The sequence below is a fragment of the Canis lupus genome, chromosome 17 (assembly GCF_003254725.2).
Source record: "Canis lupus dingo isolate Sandy chromosome 17, ASM325472v2, whole genome shotgun sequence".
Lineage (NCBI taxonomy): Eukaryota > Metazoa > Chordata > Mammalia > Carnivora > Canidae > Canis > Canis lupus.
Genome location: NC_064259.1, coordinates 62844131 through 62863427, shown reverse-complemented (window position 1 = coordinate 62863427; position 19297 = coordinate 62844131). Strand labels below are relative to the sequence as shown.

Genomic DNA, 19297 nt, shown 5'->3' with positions numbered 1-19297 from the left:
TAACTTTCTTGTCTCCCTTGGAGTGGGAACATAGCTTCTTTGGTTTACTCAGATGCAAAGTATGAGAACTTAGCAGAGAAATAGAGCCTTTCTAGAATGGAGTCCATTCAGTTTTTCTGTCTCACTTGTCTATTGGAATTTGAACCTTTATATGTCATCATTACTTAGCCCAATCTTTTTTGTCCAAATCTTTGCTGTTCTAATTCTTACATGTTGGTATTACAGGCATTTATCCACTCTCTGCTTTTCCAGTGTATTATTAAATTGTCTTTTTCTCTTTAAACTCCTTTAGAAAGCCAAAAGATGAAATTTAAGGATTTGGAGAGGGCATGGAAAGTCTAGTTTGTCTTGCCCATCTGGACAGAGCCAGCTATTTTTGTCCCCTTAAACAAGGCTCTGTGGTGGCTTCTATTGCTCAGGGAAGTCCTTTTGTTGCTAATAGGATCATGGTTTCTGCTTAGATGAAGGCATGGCTGTGTTAATCCCCTTCTAATGATATCTTACAAGAGTTAGGTCCCTAATGAGACACATTACTTATACCTGGATCAGGGAATTTCTAATTTCTTGACAGAACTTAACAGTGAGAGGTATTATACATGTTGGAAATAGTTTTAGTTCTGGAATTTGACCTAATTCATATTCTGGCTCTTCTTCCTACTTGATATGTGAATGTGGATAAGATATTAAACTGCCTCAAGCCTCAGTTTTCTTATCTGTGAAATAGGAATAACAATGGTCCCTGTTTCAGAGTTTTTGTAAAGATCGAATGAGGTAAGTAATAACTATATGGTTTTGCACAGTGTTTAACATGTAGTAAGGACTCAATAAATAATAGCTATAGTACTACTATAGTGTATAGTTCCTTTCTTCTTTTTTTCTGCTTTATCTCTACAAACATTCTTTTTGTGTAGCCATCTCCTGGTAGCCTGGTCTAGATGAAGGAAACAGGCAGGACCTAGACTACCATTCCAGCATTATGCCCCCAGTTTCAGCTCCCTCCACTTGATTTTCTTAACACAAGTATAATCTTTCTAAAACATTCCCTTTCCCTGAGTCCCCATCACCTTTGATAGGATAAAGTCTGGATTCTTAACATGGTTCATAAAGCAGTTTGCTTTTCACAGACTGTATCTAGCTTGCATCATAGCACTATCTCCTGCCACAGTCCCTTCCACACTCCTTTCCGCAGTGAGTTCTTTATTCTTCTCTCTTTTAAACTAAACCATTCTTTTGTACTTTTTTTATCCCCTTGCTAGATGTTCTTCTCTACTTGTCCATTTAGGTGGTAACTCCTATTTGCAAGACCCTGTTCAAATGAACTTAACAAAAGAGTACTCTCATCCTATTTTGTATAACCAGTTTGTAGCCATGTTAAAGTGACTGAACCTATCTTTTTTTTTTTTGACTGAACCTGTCTTGTAAGTTGCCAAAACTTCCTGATATGTCATTGATTAGTCTGTCTCTTGTGTATGACTCCTTCTTGCTAATTGGTCTCATAATTGTAGCACCCCATTTTATCATACATCCTCAGAACTTGTGCTTTTTTGTAGTTTAATTTGCCAGTGGCATATTTGTTTTTTCAATTTGTCTTTAACCCTCAGTTAAGTTTTTCCTGCCCTTGGTCAGATCTACTTACCAATATTGATGATTGTATATATGGAGAGATGGGTAAGGGATTAGGATCAATTAAAATCCCTAGGTTTTCACAGAGAAAAACTAATGTTTAGATTTTATGGTAATTATTTTAATACTATTAAGAGTGGAATCTTATTTAAGGTCTTTGTATTCATAATACCTAGCACAATGCCTGGAGCAAATAATAAATACTTTGTTGAACTAACTTATTAATCGGTTTCCCCTGCTAAGAAAAGCGAGAATTCTTAAAATTTAAAGTGTTCTGTGAACTTAACCACCATTTTAAGTTACAATTGTTCATATTAATATTTTGTTCAGAGTTAGTAAAGATTGAGGATGACTTAAGGCATGGATTTGTACCTTAGCAATGGGTTTCCTTATGAGCTACACATAAACTTGCTCAACCACTGTCTCACACAGGTTCACTATTATGAAGATGGCAATGTTCAGTTGGTTAGTCATAAAGATGTACAGGACTCAGTAACTGTTTCGGTGAGTGTGGAATATTTAATATCTCATTTGTGCCTTGTTTTTCTTTGAAAAATTTGATTTTGATCCTGAGTATTGATTCTGTCTCTAGAAATTCAGTTTGTTTTCAGTGCTTTGATTTTGGCAGTTGATAAAAGTATGCAATCAACTGGCTATAATTAGTTCATGGTGTTTGACTAAATATAATAAATAATTATGTAATATAACATAATGTGGGGCACCTGGGTGGCTCAGTCAGTTAAGCATCTGCCTTCAGCTCAGGTCATGATCCCAGGAGCCTGGGATTGAGTCCTGCATTGGACTCCCTGCTCAGTGGGGAGCCCGTTTCTCCCACTCCCTCTGCCCCTCCCCCTGCTTGTGCTTTCTCTGTCTCTCTGTGTCAAATAAAAAAATACAATCTTTTAAAATACATATATATGTGTATATATATAACATAAAGTAACATAGCATGATATATTGACAAATAGTGATAATAGCTTTAGAGAATCCAAACTTCTTTCTCTCTTTCTCAATTGTGGATTTGCTCAAGGACAGCAAAATCTTCAATCAGTAAATACCAGAAAGAAGGAGTTTTCCAACAAATCCTGTAGAGCTGCATTCGTTTCACTAAAGAAACTGAACATTTTTAGGAATATCCAATTTAAAAGTATTGTGCCTAATTTTTTTTTTTTTTTTTACATTCGCAGTACTTCTTTATATTGTAGAAGTTATTGAGCACCTTCAAATAGGTATTGTTTGGGGTGCTTGGCTGTCTCAGTTGGTAGAGCATGTGACTCTTGATCTCAGGGTCATGAGTTCAAGCCCCATGTTGGTTGCAGAGTTTATATTTTGGGAAAGAAAATCTTAAAAAAAAAAAAAAAAAGGACACCTGGATGGCTCAGTTAGTTAAGCATCCAACTCTTGATTTAGGCTCAGGTCGTGATCTCAGGGTTGTGAGATCAAGCCCCACGTTGAGCTCTGCACTCTGTGCCCCACCCCCACCCTACTGCCAACCAGGAACATGCTCTTTTTCTCTCTAAAATAAATCTTTAAAAAATAAAATAAAAGATAATTAAGAAAAACAAAATAACCAGATAGCTTTTGTTTATGTATATCTACAATATTTACCTTATTAGGCGTTAAAACTGAGAAATGTTAAATGTATTTATTAATTTAAAAATACAATAACAAACCCATTACTTTTTAACCTAAATAACATTTTCATGAACAACAACCATATTTTCCAAACCAAAAAAAAATTATGCAAAGAATGGCAGTGGTTGACATTTTTACAAATTGTATAGTGTCTGACTAAATAAAAGACCACTGGATTCTCATATGTGCCCACACATTCCATTAGCTGTCAGAGTGATGAAGCCATCGCACATGTAGCTTCTGAGACCTGCATTATGCACACTTGAGAAGGAGAGTGGAAAAGCAAATGACTTGTCTTAGTGTTGTTGTAAAAACAAAAGATGGGTTTGACTATTTGAAAGAATATGGGGACTGCTGCTTCAGGTAGAAAATCTTACCTTTTACCTTTAATTGTGTTCTACTTTAATGATGAAAGGAAGAGAGAGAATGAAACCAAATAAACCAAAGTGAAAAGGATATGTTCAGTTAATATTGTACCTGAGTCACATAAAGCAAAATGTGATGGTTGGCTTAACATAAGTAGCAAATAGAAGAGTATATAAGTTTAACATATATGGCTAATAGCGGTGAGGGCATTGTTTATATCATCTGAAAGCAGAGATATTTTCAAGGCATATACATTTCAAGATATTGTGATGATGTCTTTTTGGGCATACCATGGTAGATGGAAAGAACATGGGGTCTCCTGGCAAAGACTGGGATTCAGACCCCATCTTTATCTTTCAAGAGCTGTATAATTTTGGTCTAGTCACAAGGATTCTGTTTTCTTATCTTCAAAGTGGAGGTGATGCTAATAACAGGTCTACTTCACAGGGTTTTTCTAAGAATCAAAAAAGATAACATGCAAGGGAGCACTTGACAACTATAAATTGTTATACAAATATTCAGATTTCTTTAAGATGGTCTTTTCAGTATCTTTTTATTCACTCCTTATCCTTTTTAAAAAATTCCTATTTCCCCCCTTCCTCCATTAGAATGAAGTCCAGACTGCCAAGGAATTTATTAAAATCATAGAGCATGCAGAAAATGAGTATCAGGTAAGATCTGGAACTAATTTTTCTAGATCTTTAGTACCTTATTTTGCTGTTAACACATTTCGTTAGACTTCTCTTTGTCCTTTTAACATAAATATACGTGTTACTCAGTGTTAGTAAGTGTGGAGACTATAGACCTTGCAATTTGGCATTATGCTTACAAAGTTTCAACATTGGAAGGGATTATAGATCTAGTTTTAGAAATACTGTAAGTGGGCTTCTTAACTCACTTCAGAAATGGGAGAGGAGCTTACTAGGAATAGTACATCCTGTCTATCTTTACAAGACTCAGGCATGTCCTTTGACTACAGAGTTACTTTCCTAATCACAACCATCCTTTTCTGTTCAAGCAACTTATCTTCAATTATCTGTTGCAGACAGCAATTAGTGAGAACTATCAAACCATGTCAGACACCACATTCAAGGCCTTGCGCCGGCAGCTTCCAGTTACCCGCACCAAAATCGACTGGAACAAGATACTCAGCTACAAGATTGGCAAAGAAATGCAGAATGCTTAAAAGCTGAATGTAGGATTCTTCAGTACATGGAAAGAAAGAATTCAACATGCGGTCATATGATAAATAAGTGATTTATAAACAAGAGTGATATTTTGCTAGGGCTTTCAGAGTTAACAGGTTTTCTAGCCTCATGGAATACTGTTGAACCGATAGCATTGTCTTGATTCTTTTGTGTTCTCTGCCTTGTAATTTTTTGTTTTCACTCTATCTACTTGTAAATTTTTTCTTTTTTTAATTCTGCCACATTTAATGATGGAGAGAGAGACAGGCAGACAGACCTATCCTGGAGTCATTTTACTGTTTAGAAAATTTTCCTAGCCATGAAGCCCTGTTACTGATATAGACAGGTAATATGCTCAGTACTTTTCTACCGCTATCCTTCAAAACACTTCTGGTACTTCAGCGGTTTTTACTGATCCACCAACAACAGCTAAAGAGGCTATGCTGCAAACTAGCTGAATGGAAGACACACTCATCCTTCTCCCTCTGACTGCTTTGATCATCATTTATAACATCTCATAATTGTAGTTTTGAAAGTTTAGATTGGGCTTTTCAGGTCCTTTTGTGAGGGCAAAGGAAGTTTTCTGGAAATTCCATTATAGCCAACTTCTCTGGGGAAGTTGTTTTTAAATCCAAAGACTTGAACCACATTCCCTGCACATGAACATGTTTGCTTTTTTCTCTTCCCTCATTGTCTCCTTCCCATCTAATATCATTATAGTTAGAGACATCTGCATTTTTAGAAGAGTTTTACCTGTTTATTATTATTTTGTATTATTCAAAAACTGCTGACCTACTAGGGGTGTAGTAGAGTATAAAACTTAAAAAATGCAGATGTTGAAGGAATACTAGGTATCTTGTGCTTTAATACTTTGTGGCAGGATTATACTATAAGCAGATGAGTCAAACAACTATGTAAATCACAAACAAAAAAACTAAAAATGAACCAAAGTGAAAAGGATATGTTCCAGGCAGTATCTTTCTATTGTAACCTGTTATTTAAGGGAATACTAGTGATTCGTTCTAAATAGGATGTAAAACTTGTTCCAAATTACTCCTCAGTCCTGCCTGCCAAGAGCTCAAATGTAACTGTGATATAGCAACCCTTCCCAGGTGTATTGGCAGGTAAATGTGTGATCTCAGAATACACAGGTGACATAGATATGATATGACAACTGGTAATGGTGGATTCATTTACATTGTTTACACTTCTATGACCAGGCCTTAAGGGAAGGTCAGTTTTTAAAAAACCAAGTAGTGTCTTCCTACCTATCTCCAAATAAATGTCAAAAAAGAAGGGTGTTTGTGCTTCAGCTTTGTTTTTGCTCAGTAATACAGTCAAGCAAGTTTGTTTCCAAGTGACCTGTTGAGCTGTGTAAGCTTTTTTGTTTATTTCAAATAAAATATATTTGTATTATGTGTCATTCATACTATATCCATTCATACCACACTATCCTCTGTATCAGGTAGTCCAATAGAAATATACCTGTTTTGTTCTTAAATTGTCTGAGTCTCTCCTTTTCAATCCATCTCTTCAGTTTTTGTTCTCAAGGTAAGATAGAATTGTGTGCAGTCCTATTTGATGAGGATGTTCAGGGTTTCTTAAATTGGTTCCTACCTATTACAGATTCGGTGATTATCCAAAGACTTGGAAAGAACAGCTTTTTTGTTTGTTTTTAAGTTTCAGCATTGTCTCTATGGATAATACTGTTCTTCACCTAAAGGCTATGGATGAATCAGAGGGTTTGTTGTGTGTGTTTTTGGTTTTGGTTTTTTTTTTTAAGATTTTATTTTTAAGTAATCTAATCTCCACTCCCAACATGGGGCTCAGACTCACAACCCTGAGTTCAAGAGCTGCATGCTCTATTGATTGAGCCAGCCAAGCACCCCAAAGTTTTTGTTTTGGTTATCCATTTCTAGTTATCTTCTGTGTTTGTCATTGAGAAAGCAAGGCCCAAATATGGCTGTAATCACTAGGAAGTAGCAATGAAAGAATCCCTGTACCTTGAACTTGGATGAGATTTTACACTGACTTAACCTCTAAATGCGGCTTTCCTTCCAAATCTGACTTAGCTACAGACATGAGAGAAAGGCTTTTATCCTGGTTCCTGAGAGAACCAGAGGAGTTTCAGTGATTCACATTCCATCTGAGGCCAGTTCAAATTCCCCACCTTTTGGGGGAACATTTGTTGTACTATACTCTGTACTTGTAGTGCAAACAGAATCAAATCTTCTTGCCTTTGCCTTTAACTTATTAACTCGGTCAGCCTGTCCCCAGCCTATCCCATTTCCCTAGCCCATATAGACTTTTGTAAAAACTCTTAATCGCTTGGCCATCTAAAGCCCTTGGTTATTTGTATAATTGGGAGGAGGTCAGCCCTCTTTACCAAGTCCTGCAGAGATCTGCCTTCCTTAACCTAACCTCCTTCAGTGGAATATTTGCTTGAATTGTATATTTTATCATGCACTACTCCAATCAGCCTGTGAGATCTTAGGGCAGAGGTTTCTCAGCCAGATGGAAAGCAGTTTTCTGTGAGGCCTCACTCGTATATTTGGATTTGAAATTACACTGCTAAAAACCAATGTTTCATCTGAGCCTGGGCGGTTGTGCTGCTGTTGCTTGCCTAGTTCCGGTGCCTGTTCTCTTTTATAATCTAGAACGTTGATGCTGGACTCATCTGGGTTCAGAGATACTGGGCAAACCATGGCACATTTTCTGCGAACTCACAAAAGAGACATATTTCAATGTCAATTTATAAATTTACAATCATATATAGAATTACTAAGCTGCCTCCTGTTGCTTGGGACATCAAAGAAAGGACTGGTAAGTAGAACAAAACTGGATGGTCCCATAAGATAAGTTGAGCTAGCTAAAATTCTCTCTTGAACAGATTATGTATAACAAGATGGTAGATCTTAGCTCTCTGAGGGCAGAAATCAATCTCCTACCTCTTCAAGTCCAATATATCAAAGAAGCACTATTACACAGAATATACTGTTGATTCTCCTTATTCACAGTAAGTGTAGAGTTGCCAGTAAACCTTGAGTTGGCAAATACTATACACATTGCTATTCTCGGAATACAGGGTTAGGTTCTTGGGAACCTCTGGCCACAACACTTTTGTCAATAGGTCAATATATGCAGTGTTTTATATGTGTTTCTATTCAAGTCACCTTATCTAATATACATTGTTTATCCATTAAATTGAACTCAACAGTCAACATTGAACTCAATAGTAACTTGTGCCTGAATGAAGCTTACCTAACGTAATTTCCTCTGTAAAGCACATCACAGCCTTGTGCTTAGGACACCAGATAGCACTTAAGCACTACACAGGCATGGGGGCTATTTTAAGCAATAGCGTAACAAAAAAGGACAAAATGCAAAAATGTGACCCTAAGATAGGCCACAACAATGAAAAGGATGTTTATAATAGAAGCTGAAACAAGAAGGCAGAACATTATTACCTTGTTCCATTTCAGCTAGGAACATGTCCATTGGGTAACTCGAGTTTGTTTTGTCGTTCTGCACATGTGCACAAATGACTACACAGATACTGCAAGTACTGATTTGGGGGTTATTAATAAACTTAGGTGACTTTGCAAATACACAATCTGCAAATAATTAGAATCAGCTGTAGCAACCTCCCACAGTCTGTCACCACTGTCAGCATTCAATTGAAGGGCGACCTAACAGTTGCCGTAAGGACTACAGTCTACTTAGAATACATAAACAGAACATTCAGATACCAAATTGTAGAAGCCAGGTGACTACAAAATAATGAGAAGTGATGAAGAAAATACAAAGCTCTTGTTATTCTCCAAAGTAGTTGTCTTGGGAACTACTGTGCGTTTATTCACACACATTGTCATTGACCATGGTCGACTCTCAGATTGCCTTCAGTGTTATTTGGACCCATAATAAAATCAACCACTTTGAAGTCACACTCGTCATTCTAAGTGCAGATAGATTTGGGGAAGTTTTTGAGGAAGTGAGACCTGAGCTGTATCTGAAACGTGGGAAGCAAGATCATTCTAGACATCTAGACAGCCATGTGTGAAAATAATTAAAACCCCATGTGTGAATTGTAGTTTTCTAGATGAGACTGGTTTAGAGAAGTTCCACTGTAAACACAGCCACATCACGTTTTTACTCAAGTTGGTTATGTACTATGGCTGTTTGCATTGTTGCTTATTTTGGTAATGTCTAGGACATGGGCCTCACCAGGAAGCGGAGGGGTGGGGGCGCATTCAGGATCCAGGAGTAATGAGGACTTAGATCTGTGTATCAGAATGGAGCTAGACATTCAGTGTGGGTGTGGTGGATGGAAGGTTTTTGAAATAACTCCTGCTCAGACCCACCAGGTAATTGCAGACAAAAAGGGTAAAAAGGGACTATCTTCCTAGTGTTTTCCTCTACTTTGCACAATCAATTTCTAAGACATAAATTTTAAGAACTTCCCCATTCGCTTTGGTTCCTACTGACTTTGCATTTCCTGTTGCTAAAATCTGTTATTCCTGGCTTTGGTTGGTTGTTGGCCTGGGAGAAGGCACAAGAGTTGCCCAGCTGGAGCGTGGCCTGGGTTCTGGACATTCCTCACCCTGGGTTAGGTTGAGTGTGTGGCCTCCCACCGGGCACTACTTTGGAGGACAACACTACCTTTGATATATTTGTAACTCTGGTATTTTTTTTTTTTAAATTTTTTATATAACTGTTATTATCTTTGCCCCATTCTAGTGTGTGTGTTCTTGTTACGAGGGAGCACACACAGATGCTGAGGCTTGTTTTGTGTTTCTGGTAGGAGCCCCACCCCCTTTAGTTTGCTTAATAGTCAGTCTTCCGAAGCGCGCTGCTCTTTCACTTCTCTTCCTGGTACTGATGCTGTAGGTATTAACCAGTTACTGCCTCACAGAAGAGCCTCTCGCCCTCAGGCTGGCATGATGACTGGGGCAACCCTTGCTAATACACTAGTAACAATTAAAGAGCAACACCGACTGGAATGTAATTAAGTGCCCAAATCTGTAGCTCAAGGGCAGGGATCAGCAGCCCTTCCACTGAAACGAAACCTGTGTGGCTGGCAGGGAAAAAGTGATGATGCCTGTCGGTGCCGGCGGAGCCCCCTGTCCCGCCTCCCCCACGTACACACCTTATCTCAGAGACAACTCCCCGCGTCGGAAAGCCCGGGGAGGGGGGAGGGGGGAGGGGGAGGGGGCGTGCCGCTCGCTTCCGCGCTGCTTTCCGTCCCCGGCTGTCTGGGGGAGGTGCTGCAGGACCTGCCCCGGCCCGGCCGCGGCCGCCCCGGGCCCCGGCCCCTGCCCTTTGCTCTCCCGCTTTTGCAGAAGTACCGAGGCCCTGGGGGGTAGGCGGGGGAGCAGCCCCGGCGGAGGCTCGGACGTCCTCCCGGGCGGCTCGGGGGCCCCGGGCGGTGGCCGCGACCGCTTTCTGGCCAGAAGCCAGGGGAGGGAGCTTGGGGTAAGGGGAGGGCCCTGAGGGAGGGGTCAGACTCAGGAAAGAGTTAATGCGGGGAGGGGGAGGGGACAGGACGGAGAGACCGGAGGGGAGGCTCAGGTAGGAGGCGGACGCAGGCGGGGAGCCCGCGGGGGAGAGGGGCGCCTGCGGGGCCGGGGGTCGGAGTTGGGGGCTCCCCCGCTCGCCCTCGCCCCGGGGCCGCCAACTTACGTCCGCGGCGGCGACTTTCAGTTTCATTTCCGCGGACCCTCCTGCCTGGGCCGCAGCCGCCGCCGCGATGCCCAGCAAGTTCAGCTGCCGGCAGCTCCGGGAGACGGGCCAGCGCTTCGAGAGTTTCCTGGTCGAGCGGGGACTGGACATGGAGACTGATCGCGAGCGGCTGCGGACCGTTTACAACTGGGATTTCAAGATCAGGTACGGGCCGGCCCGGCCCAGCCCCCGGCCCCGGTGCGCGGGCCCAGCTCGCCGTCACCACCCCCGCCGCGGGGCCGCCCTGCCCGCCCCGGCCCCGGCCCCCGCCCCGGCCCCGGCCCCGACCCCGGGCGCCCACGCACGCAGCTCCCCCGCGGCGCGAGCCGGCCCGGGGGCGGCGCAGGGCTCCCTCCCGCGCTGTGCCCGCGCCCCGCCTGCGCCGCCGGCCGGGCCCCCGCGCCGTCCCCCGCGCACACCCGCCCCCGCCCGCCCCCCCGGCGGCCGCGGCCCCGGCCCGGCCCCGACCCGGCCCGGGGGGGACAGCGGGGTCCCGCGCGCCCGCGCCGCTCGCGGTGGGGGAGGGGCCGGGCACCGCGGGGCCGCGGGGGAGCTGCCCGCTGCTGGCGGCCGGCCCGGGCGCGCGGGCTCCGCGGGGACCCCCGCCCGCCCCGCCCCGCCCGCCCCCGCGGAGCCGGAGCCGCAGCCGGAGCCGGAGCCGGGGGGCCTGGCCGACGTCGGGCAGCTGGGCCCGGAGGCGCGGGGCGTCGGCTACGTGCGCGCCAGACCTCCACTGGCACCTGTGGCTCCTCCGTGGAGACCCGGGGCCGGCTCCCGAGGCCCTTCCCGCCGTGGCTGGGGCTGTCGGGCCGCCCCTTCCTGGCAGCCTCCGAGTGCAGGTCAGACGCTCCTCCCTGGAGAACCACAGACTAGTGCCTCGGGGAACACCTATCAACAGGCTGCGGCCGCGGCCCAAAACCACGGCACAGTTTAGCGGGGGCGGGCGCGAGGACCCACGCAGGATGCACGCGGGGCGGCGGGGACGTGGGCCTCGCGCCAGCCCCCCTGACAAGGGCTCTGGGTTCAGGCAGACCCGAGGGCGGTCAGGCTGGGTTCATGGAAGGGGCGTGGGGGGCTGCGGGAGGACGGAGTGGCTCCACAGTGATCGGAGCATATCTCGAATTTTTTTTCTTTCTTTTTTTGGTAACGGGTGTCACATTTTAAGAGGGGCGTTAGCAGGCTGGAGCAACACTGGGGAAGGGGCAACGATTATGACCCGTTGGCGCCCTCACCCTGGGCTGGGCACCGTGGGGAATACGAAGAACACCACCGGGCCCAGGGGAGCAGGCGGCTCCAGGAGCATGGGCTCTGCTGCAGACCATATACTATCATAAATGGTAAAGTAACAGGAATAGGATAGAGGTAAGAAACCTGCCGAGGAAGAATAAGGAAAGAGCAATTACTGTTGAGACACGTTATCAGCTCTGCACATCCTTGAATTCACTTCTGTCCACAGGATGGGAGTCCCGCGGGCCTCTGAACGCAAGTCAACTACTACTTCCGACTCTGTGAGAGAATGTGGTGTTTGTTTTTTGTTTTTTTAATTTTTATTTATTTATGATAGTCACAGAGAGAGAGAGAGAGAGAGGCAGGGACACAGGCAGAGGGAGAAGCAGGCTCCATGCACCGGGAGCCCGACGTGGGATTCGATCCCGGGTCTCCAGGATCGCGCCCTGGGCCAAAGGCAGGCGTAAACCGCTGCGCCACCCAGGGATCCCCAGAATGTGGTGTTTGGATGCTTGTTAGACCTGTGCGGAAGACTTGATTTAAGACTCTCGCTGTAGGGTTACTGTAGTAGAGGAGAGAGCTCTACTCCCAACACAGCAACACTGCTGAGAATTGATAGCCAACAGCAGAGTGAGGGGTCAGTGCATGGGAAGTTCCCAAGAGGACACGTGAAGGGGTTGGGGGCAAGGTTGAGGCCTAGTGGAGACAGGGGTTCAGAGGAGCCTGACTAAAGTTTGGCCAAGGAGAGAGTCTTATCATCGTCTCTAAACTAAAGCTACACAATACGTACTATCCAGCCCTGGGGAAGAACAGGCTATATGGTCACTGCATACCCAAAACGAGATAAAATCTACATTATGGCTGAATTCAAGGGGTCTCCAAAGTTATTTTTACTGTATGCGCTTGTTTTTTATGCAAACAAGGTACCACTTCCCCTCATGATTATTAGAGAATTTTATGTTTTCTTATGCTAATACCGTACCACCCCTCTGTAATTAGGGAATTCATGACCGGGGCTTTGGATTTGAAGATTTAAGGTAGTTTCAGCCCTCAGAGGAGAAGGAGGAGAAAAAGCTTACTTGTTGATTCATAGTCTGTCATGAGATCCAGTCAAAAAAAACCTTAGAGGGGCACCTGGCTGGTTCAGTCGGTAGAACATGCCGCTCTTGATTTTCAGGGTCGTGAATTCAAGTCCCGTGTTGAGTGTAGAGATTCTTTTTTTTTTTTTTTTTTAAGATTTTATTTATTTATTCATGAGAGACACAGAGAGAGAGAGAGAGGCAGAGACACAGGCAGAGGGAGAAGCAGGCTCCATGCAGGGAGCCCGATGCAGGACTCAATCCCCAGACTCCAGGATCATGCCCTGGGCAGAAGGCAGGCGCTAAACCACTGAGCCACCCAAGCGTCCCGAGTGTAGAGATTCTTTAAAAAAAAAACAAAAAACCTGAGAAATGTTTGCCTTGGAAAAGAGGGAAATTGGAGAGAAACAAGATCATAATCCTTGAATATTTTGAAGACTGTCACAGTGGAGCGGATTATACTTCCCTGTCACTCCAGAAGGCAGAACTAGTTTCATTCAATATGCCCCCCTCACACTCTCCATGCCCCCACGCCAGGCAACTGGAGCTTTCTTTTGTGATTACAGAGAACTTTATTAATGCATCCTTTAAACCCAGGCTGCAATGCTGTGACATCAACCCTCATCCTCCCGGTGAGAATTCACTGCTCCTTCCTCTGGGCTCTCAGAGCTCATTCTTCACACCTAGGCTGTAGCTCAATGGTACTGCGTTGTTCCCGACCGGACTGTTGGATCCTCAGGAGGTGGGGACAGGCTTTTTGTCAATATTGGCACCCTCCCTCCGTCCCCAGCCCAGAGCCTGGCAGGTAGTTGATGCTCTGTAATTGCTGGCAGGATGTAATTGAATTAAGTCGAGTTGATCTACAAGAGAGACAGCTGCGGGAGGGCCTGCAGGTCACACACCCCCCGCAGGAATTCTAGGGAGATTTCCCTACTCTGGGGAGGGTGCATGCCTTCTAGCTAGGTTCTTTCAGGATGTTGTGGTGTTCTGCTGCCAACTTTTTGCCTTTTCCCATCGTTCATTATTTAACAAACATATTTAATGAGGCTCTGCTCCGGGCCTTGGTTCCTGCCTCCGTAGTCTGGGGCGGTGGCAGTGGCAGTGGCAGATGTGTAGACAAACACATAATAGAGTGCTGCTGGGGCTGGGATAGTGTCTGGATAGCCGGAGTTCAAATCCTGGCTCAGCCACTTAAATGAGTTGCATTGGATTTTGAACAACTATCTAAATTCTCCTGTTATGTGTGTAGAGTAATGCCCTCCTCTCAAGGTGGTGTGAGGCCAAAAGCCGCTATCCCAGTTAACCTCTTTACCACGCAGCGGCGTGGGCTCTGTATGGGGTAGCTGGCGTTAGTACAGTGGTAGCCGGGAGGCTGTTGGTTGTCTGGAGGAGTGGCCAGGGTCAGGAGAAGTTTCGAGATAGGACTGCTCTTGCCTTGGGCTAGGGACTCCTTCAACCAGCTGCGGCCAACTGCTTGTGAGCAAAGCAAAACTGCGAGTCCAGAAGGAGCCTAAGGAAGAGGCGGCAGTGAAACAACTATTTCATTACCGACTCGATTAGTCCTGGGACAGAAGGTCCCGGACGCGGTGGGCGAGTGTAACTCAGAGACCCGACCCTATAAAGGAGTCAGAGGTTTCTCGGCCAGAGTGATGTTGGAACCAAATCCTGAATGAGAAATGGGAGTGCACAGATGGAGGGGCAAGGGGACAGCATTCCAGGCCCAGAGGGAGTAGCACCCTTGCGAGCCAGGAGTGAACTCCATGGTGGTGACTGAGGCCTGAGGGAGGTGGGGCTAGATGGGGCAGGACCCTGCCAGCTGCCCAGAGGCCCGGTGTGTTTGCTTACTTTTAATCAGGAACAAGAAAGCCCGGAAAGTTTCAGACTAGGAGCTGATGGATTCAGGGTTTTTATTTTATTTTATTTTATTTTATTTTATTTTATTTATTTTATTTTATTTATTTATCTTATTTTATTTTTAAAGATTTTATTTATTTATTCATGAGAGACACACACAGAGAGAGAGGCAGAGACACAGGCAGAGGGAGAAGCAGGCTCCATGCAGGAAGCCCGACGTGGGACCGGATCCCGGGTCTCCAGGAGCACACCCTGGGCTGAAGGTGGCACTAAACCGCTGAGCCACCCGGGCTGCCCGGATTCAGGGTTTCAGAGAGATTTTCTGCCTTCTGGCCTGGAGGACGGCCGGCTCAGTGAGACCACTATCACAGTGAAGAATACATTTCACTCCGGAGCCTGGTGACATGCTGCTTTCAGAGAACAGTGTGTGTCCTTGAAACGGGGCAGAGCCTCACTCCCTGCCCTCTGTTATTTTTTATTGTATTCTACTTCAGTGTTATAAAAATCCTGGTCTTGACCCACTAATGAGAGTTGCGACTCAGTTTGTAAAAACACAGAACTAGATGTCCCTTCAAGATTGCTGCCAAACTGGATGTTTGGTTCTGAAATGCCATTCCTCTAGTCCTGAGACCCTCCAGCACTGCATCTTAAAAAGATTTGTTGTTGTTCACCAAACACATGACAGGGACCCAGGGCAGGGCATCAAAGACTGAGGAGGCCCACAGGCACAGGGAGGTCTGCAGAGGGATACGAGTGGGTGAGAATGGCCCAGGTACCAGTTGAGGAGGGATCCATGTGAGGACCGGAGCCTCAGTTTCTTCTTCTCTAAAATGGGACAATAATAGCTGCTATCTGATTGTGATGATTGAGTGAGATAATGCATGCGGGTACTTGTAGGGGCAAACAGGAAGTGTTCAATAAATGCTTCCTGTTGTTGATGGTGTTGCTGTGTTTGCATGAACGTTGTTATGCAGAGGATCCCAGATGTCGTGTTAAAAGGTTAGACTCCGTCTTTTAGACCATGGAGTCATGAATGGGGGCCATGATCCCATATTCCGGGGGTAATTCCTGCTAGTTTAGGGGAAGAAACACAAAAGACTAATAAACAGAAGGAAAGATCTTCGACTGTGTCAGTTAACCAGCAAAATGAAAGTTTAAGCAAGATACCATTTCCTGGAAAAAAAAAAAAAAAAAGATACCATTTTCTGGTTTGGCAGATTGTCAAAAAATTGAAAAGATTGAAGATTTCTGAGGTTAGGGTCTGGGAAAAGGGTATTCTCAAATTCTTGTCAGTAATAATGTTAAGTTCATACAACCTGTTTAGAGCACAATTAGGCAGAACTTCCCAAAGTTGTAAAGAGTCATTCTGTGTGACCCAAAAGTTCTCCTTGAAGGCATTTGTCCCATAAATCTCCTGCTAGTACAGGCGTCTGTGTGCATGGATGGTTATTTATTATAACATTTGAAATAGCCAGCAGTTGTAGGTGCCTGACTGTCTATCACTGGACAAACAGCTAACACACCACGTACGTTCATACCACGCTGTCCTTGGTGGCCATCCAAAGAGTGGAGTGGCCTGGTACAATGTCCGGAAGGATGCCCATGGTAGTGAAAGAAGCCTGACAACATGAGAGTGTGTGCAGCACCTGGGCAGCTCAGTTGGTGGAGTGTTCGACTCTTGATCTCAGGTCTTGATCTCAGGGTTGTGAGTTCAAGCCCCATGTTGGGTGTGGAGCCTACTTTAAAAAAAAAAAAAAAAAGAAGAAGAAGAAAGAAGAAAGAAAGAAAGAAGAAGAAGAAAGAAAAGAAAAGAGAAAAGAAGAAATCTTTATATGTATAGAAAAATATACCCTGAACAGTTAAGCTGATAGTTGGGAGTGAGGGCCCCTAATGTTCTGTGTTAGATGTTTGTGTTGTTTAAGTTTTTTGATCCTTTGGATGTCCACCCCTTCATGTATCTCTTTACGTACCCATACTGTCATCACACCTCTGTCAGTTTGGCCCCCTGGGATCATTAGAATATATATATACTTGTTTATTGTGGGTCCCTCCCCATAGCAGCATCCCCCCTCCATTTCCACTGTCTGCCCCACGCTCAGGAAACTCATACTGTCAACCAGGGTGTTCTTTGGGTTGTTTTATTTAAAAAGGATCAGGCTGGGGATGCCTGGGTGGCTCAGCAGTTGAGCTTCTGCCTTTGGCTCAGGGCCTGATCCTAGGGTCCTAGGATTGAGTCCTGCGTTGGGCTCCCCACAGGGAGCCTGCTCTCCCTCTGTCTATGTCTCTGCCTCTCTCTCTGTGTGTCTCTCATGCATAAAGTCTTTAAAACAAATAAATAAATAGAAATAAAAAGGATCAGGCTGTATGCATTTCCCACATCCTGCTTTTCTTACTCAACGACACATTACAGAAATCATTCCTGATCATCTGGTGTAGACCTCAAATACATTTCGGATTCCCCCTGCCAACATTTTATTATGAAAAACTTCAAATACAAAGAAAGGTTGAAATAATTGTACAGCGAACACCACCCATATACCCTCACCTAGATTTCTTAGTGTTTTTACACACCTGCCCACTGATCCATCTTCGTGTTTTCAGTGCATTTCTTTTTCTTTTTTTTTTTTTTAATTTTATTTATTTATTCATGAGAAGCAGAAATAAAGGCAGAAGGAGAAGCAGGCTTCCTGCGGGGAGCATGATGTGGGACTTGGGACTCGATCCCAGGACCCTGGGATCTCCACCTGAGCCAAAGGCAGATGCTCAACCGCTGAGCCACCCAGGGGCCCAGATGCAGACTTCAGTGCACCTCACCCCAAACAATTCAGCATGATTGTTATTAACTATAGGAGTTCAAATTTTAAATGAAACATATAAACCATGAATTGGACACATTTTGACCATTCTATGGAGGTTTTTTTTTTAAGATTTTATTTATTTATTTGAGAAAGAGAAAGAGCAGGGGAGGGGCATAGAGAGAAGCAGACTCCCCTGCTGAGCAGGGAGCTGTATGCAAGGTTTGCATAGGACTAGGGACTTTGGGATCATGACCTGAGCCCCAAAGGCAGAAGCTTAACCAACCAACCCACCCTTGCACCTCCCCATTCTATGAGTTTTAACAAATCCATACATTGTGTGTCTTCCCTATCAACATCTAGAAGATGACATCATCTCCGAAAGTTCCCTCACCTTTCCTGGTTGGTCCTCACCCATACCCGCCCAGAGAAAACCACTGCTCTGGTTTTTTTCGAGATTGCGCTTATCTGGAACTTCATTTAATAGAATCGGGGGTGGGGGGGTCAGCCCGGGTGGCCCAGCGGTTTAGTGCTGCCTTCAGCCCAGGTCATGATCCTAGAGACCCGGGACCGAGTCCCACGTCAGACTCTCTGCATGGAGCCTGTTTCTCCCTCTGCCTCTCTCTCTCTCTCTCTCTCTCTCTCTCATGAATACATAAATAAAATCTTAAAAAAAAATAGAATCAGGGGATATGCACTCAGGGTTTTTTTTGTTTTGCTCTTTTAAAGATTTTATTTATTTTAGAGAGGGCGTGGGACGGGGAGGAACAGAGAGAGATAGAGTCCCCCCCAGACTCCCGACTGAGCGTGGAGCCTGGACATGGGCTTGCTCTGGAGCCTGAGCTCAGCCTTAGCTCAGCATAACGTTTTGTTTGTTTTAAGTAAACTCTACCCCAAACGTGGGGTGCAAACTGGACCCCAAGGTAAAAGTCGCATGCTCTGTCAGCTGAGCCAGCTTGGCAACACCCCCCATGACGTTTTTGAAATTCATCCATGTTGTGTGTCTCTGCAGCTTATTTTTATCACTGGGTACTGTGCTTCACCCAGATACAAATCACAGTGCCTTTTATCGTGTGTTCAGGGACGTTGTTCTCGGTCCTGGACTATTTTGAATAAAATTGCTGTGAAGGATCTTGTACGTTTCATCAAGGGATACACCTGGGAGGAGGATGGCTGCATCACAGGGTAGATAGGTGTTTATTCTTATTTTAAAATTTTAAGCAAATTACTTAACCTCTTTTTTTTGGTGATTGGCAGCAAAGTCCACTCGTTATGACCTTATCTAGGGTGAGGCTGTCTCAGCTTTGCCTGGTTCCTGCCGGTTTCCTGAGCCCATTTCTCAACTTCCCAGCAACTTGCTGATAAATAGCTCTTTTCACTTAAATCAGCCATAATTTTATTATTTTTGCTTATAACTAATAATTCAAAATATACGTAGTTGTCTAAAAGTAATGTGACTGGGTCTTGGTCTTCATGTTTGTTTTTTTGTTTAAGATTTTATTTATTTATTCACGAGAGACACAGAGGTAGAGGGAGAAGCAGGCTCCCTTTGGGGAACCTGAATTAGGACTCAATCCCAGGACCCTGGGATCATGACCTGAGCCCAAGGCAGATGCTCAACACTGAGCCACCCAGGTACCCCAGTCTTCAAGGATTTTACTTCCTTTCCACCACCTACCTTCCTTTATATATATTATATTTGTTTATATGTTTATTTATTGTATGTGTATATGTATGTATTGTTATATGTGTGTCTGAGTTTGGACAAAATATGTAAAGGATTATATGAATCACATTTATTATATTTATAATG

General features: G+C 44.5%; 2 protein-coding genes and 2 long non-coding RNA genes across 17 annotated transcripts in view; 3 read left to right on the top strand and 1 right to left on the bottom strand.

The window, feature by feature from the left end:
• CAPZA1 (capping actin protein of muscle Z-line subunit alpha 1) overlaps nucleotides 1-6234 on the top strand; it is a 47908-nt gene extending 41674 nt beyond the window's left edge. The window contains exons 8-10 of the mRNA XM_025452912.3: nucleotides 2056-2127; nucleotides 4233-4295; nucleotides 4670-6234. Coding sequence (XP_025308697.1) covers nucleotides 2056-2127; nucleotides 4233-4295; nucleotides 4670-4810 — 276 coding nt within the window. The 3' untranslated portion in view covers nucleotides 4811-6234. The remainder of the gene's footprint in view (nucleotides 1-2055; nucleotides 2128-4232; nucleotides 4296-4669) is intronic.
• LOC112663906 (uncharacterized) overlaps nucleotides 1-10628 on the bottom strand; it is a 50431-nt gene extending 39803 nt beyond the window's left edge. The window contains exon 1 of the long non-coding RNA XR_007403084.1: nucleotides 10491-10628. This is a non-coding gene — a long non-coding RNA (uncharacterized LOC112663906). The remainder of the gene's footprint in view (nucleotides 1-10490) is intronic.
• MOV10 (Mov10 RISC complex RNA helicase) overlaps nucleotides 9675-19297 on the top strand; it is a 24344-nt gene continuing 14721 nt past the window's right edge. For 5 of the 13 annotated variants that reach the window (XM_049095770.1, XM_049095769.1, XM_049095766.1 and 2 more), the window contains exon 1: nucleotides 10553-10694. Coding sequence is in view for 7 of the 13 variants with exons in the window: in XM_049095762.1 (XP_048951719.1) it covers nucleotides 9903-10197; nucleotides 10512-10694 (478 nt within the window). In the remaining 6 variants the exon portion in view is untranslated. Of the gene's footprint in view, nucleotides 10198-10314; nucleotides 10380-10511; nucleotides 10695-19297 lie in introns of those variants that run through there. The other 8 variants (XM_049095762.1, XM_049095760.1, XM_049095765.1 and 5 more) reach the window with 4 other exon arrangements.
• Nucleotides 11171-17613, top strand: LOC125752785 (uncharacterized). 2 transcript variants are annotated; one of them, XR_007403085.1, is made up of 4 exons: nucleotides 11171-11891; nucleotides 11986-12037; nucleotides 13433-13577; nucleotides 14817-17613. It is a non-coding gene; the product is annotated as an uncharacterized LOC125752785 (long non-coding RNA). The 2 variants fall into 2 exon arrangements; XR_007403086.1 differs by having other exon boundaries at nucleotides 13402-13577.